This window comes from Fundulus heteroclitus, chromosome 9 (assembly GCF_011125445.2).
Source record: "Fundulus heteroclitus isolate FHET01 chromosome 9, MU-UCD_Fhet_4.1, whole genome shotgun sequence".
In the NCBI taxonomy this organism is placed as follows: Eukaryota; Metazoa; Chordata; class Actinopteri; order Cyprinodontiformes; family Fundulidae; genus Fundulus; species Fundulus heteroclitus.
Window position 1 is genome coordinate 31,093,669 of NC_046369.1, and position 8,223 is coordinate 31,101,891.

An 8,223-nucleotide genomic window follows, 5' to 3' on the forward strand; every position below is an offset into this window, starting at 1 on the left:
AATGGAGGCACTGGCTCGAAGGCTCCAAGACACCTTTTTTAGTCTGGACCGATCATCGCAACCTGGAGTACCTGAAGACAGCTAGAAGACTCAATCCCAGGCAGGCCAGGTGGGCTCTGTTTTTTAGTCGGTTCAGCTTCACCCTCTCCTACAGGCCGGGGTCTAAAAACACCAAGCCAGACGCCTTATCAAGGGTCTTCGAGGCGAACGAGGAGGATCCGGAGGAGGAACGCGGGTTCATTCTACCGGATTCTGTGAGGTGTGCTGTCTCCCGCCTAGGACTTGAGAGGGAGGTAAGGGAGTCCCTGGCCTCTGTTCAGACGCCGGAGGCCTGTCCTAAGGACAGGCTCTTTGTTCCTCCAGACCTCAGACCAAAAGTATTAGAAATTTGTCACAGCTCCCGATTGTACGGCCATCCAGGCGTCAGTAAGACCATCCGACTCATCAGGTCCCAGTTCTGGTGGCTGTCCCTAGTTAAGGATGTCGGGGAGTTTGTTGCCGCCTGTTCCCCCTGCAGTCAGGCGAAGGTTTCTTGACGTCCCCCTTCGGGGTTGCTTCACCCTCTCCCAGTCCCTCCTCGACCGTGGTCCAGCCTGTCAATGGACTTTATCACGGGTCTCCCTTCCTCTGACGGTCACTCAGTCATCCTCACGATAGTTGACCGTTTCTCTAAAATGGTTCATCTAGTCCCTTTACACAAACTTCCTTCGGCCAAGGAAATGGGTCTCATCCTTGCCAAGGAGGTTTTCAGGTTACACGGTCTGCCTTCTGACATTGTGTCAGATCGGGGCCCCCAGTTTGTGGCCCGCTATTGGCAAGAGTTTTGCGCTATGCTGGGGATCTCTGTGAACCTTTCCTCCGGTTTCCACCCCCAGACAGACGGCCAATCCGAGAGGATGAACCAGGAGGTCGAGACCAAGATCCGCCTCTTCTGCCAGTCTGACCCCTCCAAATGGGCGCAGAACTTACCGTGGGTGGAACATGCGATTAACGCTATGCCCTCCTCCTCTACTGGTCTCTCTCCCTTCTATGTGGTTTACGGGTTCCAACCACCAGTATTTACCACACAAGAAATCGAATCCCGAGTCCCGTCCGCCCGTCTCTCTGCTTTGAGATGTCGGCGTGCCTGGAGAAGGGCCAGGAAGGCCATACACGCCGCTTCTCAGAGTCAGTCCCGTGCAGCCAATCGTCGGCGGGTTCCAGCCCCTACCTACCAAGTGGGAGATAGGGTTTGGCTGTCCACCAGGGATCTTCCTCTGAGGGTGGACAGTAAAAAACTGGCTCCACGCTTTATTGGGCCTTTCCCCGTCACCAAGATCATCAACCCGGTGGCGGTCCGCCTCCGTCTGCCTTCTACCATGAAGGTTCATCCCACCTTCCACGTGTCCCGTATCAAGCCTGTCAACACCTCCAGTCTGTCTCCCGCCACCACGCCCCCACCTCCCCCCCGCCTGGTTGATGGCTCTCCGGTTTACACCGTGAAGAGGATCCTTAAGTCCCGTAAATGGGGTCGAAGCACCCAGTACCTCATCGACTGGGAGGGTTATGGTCCTGAGGAACGGCAGTGGGTCCCGTCCCGCCACATCTTGGACAAATCCCTCATTAGGGATTTTCACAGAGCCCATCCGGACCAACCTGGGGCGTCTGGAATCCGCCCTTGAGGGGGGGGGCTCTGTAACGTTTCTGGCACTGGAGCTGCTGATTGCAATCAGCACACCTGTGTCTGTCTCCGCCCTGGCTGCTTAAAAGCTCTGCTCCTCGCAGCCTCCAGTGCCAGAACGTCTCTAGCCATACGGTGAGCGCTTCCAGCCTTGTTTTGCATTCCTGTCTGCCTGTATGCCTCTCGACCTGTTTTTGCCTCTGTTTTTGGAAACCTGTCTGCCCCTTTGGATTTGTCTGCCTGCCTGGGTTCTGCCTGTCAGCCTCAGAGAACTGGACTGCCTCTCCGTGTTTCTGACCCCAGCCTGTCCGTGAGTAACGAGTTCGCCTGCCCCCTGTCTGTCTGTGCTTTTTGGATTTTGACCTGGACCTGGATGCTCTGTTGGATTCTCCCTTGGAAACCGCTGCCTGGATTAAACGGATTTCCCCCTTGACAAAGACCCGGACCGGACCTGGACAAAGAGCCCTGGATAACCCCCTCTCGGACCCCATCAACATAAGGAGTCAGAGTTCTGCCCTCAGCACGTCCAGGTTAGTGACCCTACTTCTCTCTCTCCTACCTGTCAATATCTGCTGGTCACTAACCTGCGACTCTGCCTTCAGGATTGGCCAGTCGCAGAATGCGAGCCGAGCCCGGGGACCGCGCCGCCAGCGTCAAAATAAAGACTGTTAAAGTTTTGTACTCACTTGTTTTTGGGTATTTCTTGGGTCCGTCTAAATCCATTACAGTAAGAGCCGACGTGAGTTTTGAAACGGCAAAGGTTTCTCGGAAGATCAAACGTGCATCTACACAGCACAGCGTTCACAGACCAGTGTGATGCATTCGCAAGCGTCAGAAAGCTATGGTGCATTCAGGAGCACTTTTAAATGACCAGAAGACTCACCATTCATGAAAACAGCCCTGATAAGCTTCACGTAGGCTTTATCCAGGTCCCCCCTGCGCTCTGCGTTACGGAAGATCGTCTCAGCCAGTTCAGCAAACTCCTCAAATCTTGTGACAAAAGGCAGGATCCCAACTTTGCTTTTCTTAGAAATCTTCACTTCTTCCATCTGTTTGATCTGACCTGACTGTATCAAGAAGACAGATTTGAACTTGTTACACAACATGGACTTTGGCCTGACAACACAAAAGACGCATTTCCTTTTCATTAAAACTAGTTTTTTTCCCTGTCTGTATGGCCTCTACTCACGATGCATTTGTCAAAGTTCCTCTTTACTGTGACCAACACATTTCCCAGGGTGGTGCTAAGGAAAGATGCCGGATCTACGTTCTCAGCTGTCCACACATGGTGGCTCATCTTCACCAGCATGTACAGAGAGTGGAAGCTGTCAATCTTGTCGCCCAGAGCGATCAGGCTGTTGAGCTCGGGTTCGATGCTCTGGAAGATTTTATTCATCATCAGCCGCACCATGTCTTTCCTTTAGTCACAAACAGAAGTGAACCGATTGATCTAGTTAATTGCACGTTACTCATTTCATTTAAATATACACACACACATCAATACTTACTTTTCCCAAATACATATTCAGACAAATAAAAAGAAAAATGTACAAAAATCCATCATAAAAAAAAGCAGTGATGTGAACAAAGACACTTCAGAATCTGCCTCCCTGCTGCCTCAAACATAGTAAATTAATTATGAGAGGGTAAGAGAACCATGCAAAACATGGGGCGGTGATTAATGCAAAATTCTCTTAGTTTTACTCAAAATTGTAATTCTTTTACATTTTTTTTCTCAGGATACACTTTCTACTGACACACCATCTATTTCTAAAGTAATCAAAGAATTTTATTGTTGATTACCACAGAGCTCAAAGTTTAAAAATAACTTACTTCCCAAAGCTAAAGCCAATTGTTCATCTATACACAAAATAAATGGTGGTCTACCAGATCAATACATCACAAATTTCATTTATGTATAAATGAAAAAGTCTGGGTCCCAGGACTGAACCTCATGGGTCTCCAGCGCTCATGTTCTGTCTTCACCGTCTAACTGTGCAAACTGTTTTTTTTGTTAAACAATCAACTATATATAAAGAAACCCCTCTAGTCCTACAAGCTTGACACTTTGAAAACCATAAATTATCATCTGAAGGATTAAACGCCATTTTAAAATCTTTAAATAATCTCATTCTATGCTGCTTTCTTTTAACCGCTACTGTAATGTAAATAAATTCAGTTAAGGCAAATAATAAAGATCTCTTTCCTGTTTCATACTCATTCTAGGATTGATAATATTTGTACTAAAAATGTTAAGCATGTCAAAGTACTGACTCAGATGACAAGGAGTGTCGGTGGTCGGCCTGGGGAGGCATCCTTGACGGGATGCTTCCATTCGTTTCTTCTGTTTCTGGCTGACAGGACAAGCAGAAACAAAACAATGACAAGTCTTGTTAAACGTCCAGTTGTACATGAATGACGCCGTCACTGAAAACAGGCCAGCATCTGTTGCTGTAGCATTCTGAGCTTTCAGAAGAAACGCACGTCCCATTAGAAGATGGCATGCCGCCATTGGCTTTAACTAACACTCGTTCATTTGGATGTTACAGCGGTTTGCGTTATTATGTTTGAACGCACTCTTTTTTCCAAGGAAGCGTGGCTGCAGCCGGTTAGAAAGGCAGGCATCAAAGACAGACACAGGTTAGGCTTAAAACATGCAGCATGGGGACGGGGCAGAGGCTAGATGTTAGGTGCACCAGTTTACGCTAACGATGCAGTGCCTTTGGTAGTAGGACGGACAAACCTTTCGAAAACAAATTCTTGTTTTTGTTTTCAGAAGCAAAAGCTAATACAGGGTGCAGAGAGCAGAGATGTATGTTCCTGCCAAAACCAAAGCTCAACCGAGGGTCCTATGCAGCTATTAAATATTCACAACTGAGCATGAAAAGAGCCTGTGCAAAGGGAAAAGAAGACATTATTAAAAGATAAAACAAAAAAGTAAGACATTAGCTCCTGAGACGGCATGTATGGGTTGGTGAGCTATATTTCAAAAACAGAACTTGTGCAGAAAAGCTGTAAAAGACCGAGGCATCGCTTGTTCCCTTAAACATTCATCTAACATGAGAGACTAAAGGATTAGAAGAGACCTCAGAGAAAACCTCCACGCACACTCAGTTTTATTTACTGCACAACCGAAACATGTTTCATGTCGACAGTCACACAGTGCTGAGGAATAAAAGCTCTTACCAAACTTGCCCTTCGCTTCTTTGGATGTGCCCGCCATCTTTATTTTGGCAACCTCAAAGAAGTCTTTGATTTCTCGCTCATACAGGCGGTTCATGTAGTCGACATAGGTCTGAAAATAACAAACAGGGGCATTTTATGTGGGAAAAACTACAAAACATCATATCCTTGACATGGTATTGCTACATAATGGTATATTTGCTGTATGATAACAATGAACAAAAATATCATGGTGTTTACATAAACATTTAGAGCAAAAGTGTTTAACGTGATCTCATTGAAAGGCAATAAGTATTCCTAATGCTGCTAAAATATAACAGTCTACCATAGGGCTGGACGATAATGCAATATCTATCAATCAATGGACGTATATCGATGATGGAAAAAAGGGTAAATAAAAAGTTCAATAGAAGAACAGTTTTCCTTCCTTTTGCATTCTATCCATGTAAGTTAGTATTAGTCATTACATCCTCCACACCAATCACAAAGCCCTTTCAAAGAGTTCACAGAGTGTCAAAGAGTGTTTTGAATTTGTTGATAATTATCGATATCGAACAATATAATTTTTATTTTATCGATAAGCTTTTTTTCCATATCGTCCAGCCATAGTCTACCAGTTATATTAATATTATTTAAAACATTTATTTATTCTTATTTTGAATTTCAGAAGTAGAGTTTAGAAATTTAAAATAAGCACAATAAGGGAAATTTTGTAGTTTTAAAGTTTACATGCTTGCTGCCAAGAATATTAGACCTTTTTACCGATCTGCACGGTAAAAAGAGGAATGCTGAGACTCAGATTAGCAAAAGTCAAATTTGTCTTTGATGTAAACAAAGGAAACGTCTAGTGGTTGTCTTTCAGTCAACTGTTTAGCAACGGCCAGCAACATGTGGGGGAGGGGTAATACGGCATTACTCTTTGCTCCATACAAGCAGTGAAATCTTCGGCCACTGCGATTGGATGCTTTAATTCTAGCAGCAATCTTTTCTGTGCCATCATAAGGATAGGTTTGGTTTTTGACATTAATTGTACTCAAAGTGGTCAGAAACAACTTAAGCAGTACCCCCAAAACACACAGACCTCCCATAACCTGCAGTTTTTAAAAGCTTTTGTTCAAAAATAAAAACTAAGTAGCCTGAAGAGAGAAGTAGCACAAGACTCTGTGGTCAGACGAGCCAAGGATTTAGTCACATGGATGAGTCTCATCTATTTGGTGGATTAAAGAGTAGTGCTCCCATGTAAAACCTTGTGGTAGAAGTATCAGTATATGGAAGGTTTTGCCATAATTATTGCAACAATTATTTATAATATCTCACATAGGCCTGTCACGATAGTCAATAAATCAAATAATCGCACGATAAATAAAAACTATCCACGTCATTTAATTTATCGGCTATATTGTCTCTGCCTGTGTTTTTCTCTTTCTTTTGATGACACTGGATGGAAAGGCTTAACTCCGGTGCTATCCACAGACCCCTTCCTCATTTTTTTTGGAAGGGAAAAAATGAGGAGGGAGGAGGAGTGGACTATCGCATCAGGTAGTCAGCGTGCATCATTTTGTACTTCTGAAGCTTTAGAGCCCCGTGAGGAGTTAGAGGAGTTAGCGAGGTAAAAAAAAACAACACATCTTATGTTGGGGGGAAAGCTCGAAATGGAACTGGTCTCAAAGCTGAATGCAACAGCCGCAGTGTTGGAGTATTTCGGATTGAAACCAAATGACAGAGGTGAACCGCTGAACTTATGCGAGCCAGTATGTCGCATTTGTCATAAAACAGTAACAGCGAAGAGCAGCAATACAACCAACCTACACATGCACCTAAAGCACAACCACCCAGCAAAGTTTCTCCAGCTGGGGACAAAAAGTACAAGCGGTGGCCCGTCTGCATCTTCAAGTTCGCGACAGTCCATCACTGAAGCAATTAATCGACAGGCAGCATACAAAAAAGACGGCGCAAAGTGGCGCGCGCTCACAGACAGCGTAGTTCATTTAATTGCTAAAGAGATGCTCCCATTTAATATTGTTCAAAAGCCGGCATTTCGAAAAATGTTGCAGACATTTGATAGACAGTATGAACTCCCCAGGAAAACATACATATCACAAACGGCAATTCCACAAATGTACAGCAGTATTAAAGAGGACATACTGAAGGAGATAAAATACATTTCATTTTACTCTGCTACGTCGGATATGTGGTCAAGTTCAAAAATTACCCCTATGGTCATGTGACAATCAAAGAAGATATCCTTTGATGGCAAACTTGGTCAAAAAATACATGTGTATTTGTGCAACAAGCACCAGTTAAGAGAGAATGTTTAGTACAGCTGGACACATTGCTACTCCTGAGAGATCCTGTCTTAAACCACACATACTTAACATGTTGGTATTTCTTGCTCGGAATCTGTCTCACTAAAGTAGCTACAGATCTGCTTAAAGATTGTTGAGGCATCTGGTCTTATTTAAGAATCTGCTTTTGTTACTTTGCATTAAAAAAAAATAAAATGGCAGTTTTAAAATCTAATGATATACAGACTTCATTATATGTACTCCTTTGGTTGAATGCAGTTTTTATTTCCACTGTGGTTTTATCTTTTGTTTAGTTTTTATTCAAGTGTGTTTTTAGTTAACAGAGACTGAGAGTCCATTTGATTTTTATTTCTTGTTTTATTTTGTTAACCAGTTGCAGTGTTAAGTGTTCTGTTGAAAATAAAGTGTGTTTATCTTTGGCAGGAAATCGCATTTATTATTAAGTCATTTCCATTAAATCAGTGTAAAAAGGTCTTCAAACAATATTATCGTTTATCGCAACAATTTCTGAGACAATTAATCATTCAGCAAAATTTGTTATCGTGACAGGCATCAAAACCATCTCTCTACACATGTGAAAAGCCAGCTGCACTGACCCTCGACAGGCCTTCATACTCCTCCCTCTGGGTGTTCTTCAGCCACTCCATGAACTTGGCGTAGCGCAGCAGGTCCCTGTGGAGGGGGCTGTGTTTGGGCAGCGTCAGTTCTGCTTTGATCAGAATTGGACAACCGTCCCTTGATCGGGAAAGCAAACACTAATAAATTTGAGTTTCTTTCTAATTGTCAATAAATAAATTGGCGTGATTTTTGTAATGCCTTAATTTTCTGCTTGATTTAAAGTCTGCCAAATGACCCGCAGCACATTTGTGTTTAGTTTTCCTCTTGTATGCGTTACAATCATTAGAAATAACATTTGAATTCGTTGAAACGGCAGCTCCAATCCTCCAGACCTGAAGAAGCCAGGAAAGGCCCGATCGATGCAAATCTACAGGGTATGTTTCACATCTCAATGAAAGTGAACTGAGTTGACCCAAAGCTGTTTCAAATGAACCCAATGACTCCTTAATAATCCTG

At 43.9% G+C, this 8,223-nt stretch overlaps 1 protein-coding gene and 1 long non-coding RNA gene across 2 annotated transcripts; both read right to left on the reverse strand.

The window, feature by feature from the left end:
* Positions 1-2,499: 2,499 nt before the first annotated feature.
* LOC118564252 (exocyst complex component 1-like) lies at positions 2,500-4,037 on the reverse strand. The gene is made up of 3 exons (XM_036141681.1): positions 3,935-4,037; positions 2,850-3,078; positions 2,500-2,727 (listed from the first exon to the last, which is right to left on the reverse strand). The coding sequence occupies exons 1-3, from the start codon at positions 3,973-3,975 to the stop codon at positions 2,500-2,502; spliced, it is 498 nt and encodes a 165-aa protein (XP_035997574.1). The 5' UTR covers positions 3,976-4,037.
* Positions 4,038-4,226: 189 nt separating this feature from the next.
* LOC118564196 lies at positions 4,227-7,763 on the reverse strand. Its single transcript, XR_004931711.1, has 3 exons — positions 7,746-7,763; positions 4,847-4,955; positions 4,227-4,259 (listed from the first exon to the last, which is right to left on the reverse strand). It is a non-coding gene; the product is annotated as an uncharacterized LOC118564196 (long non-coding RNA).
* Between the last annotated feature and the right edge of the window lie 460 nt (positions 7,764-8,223).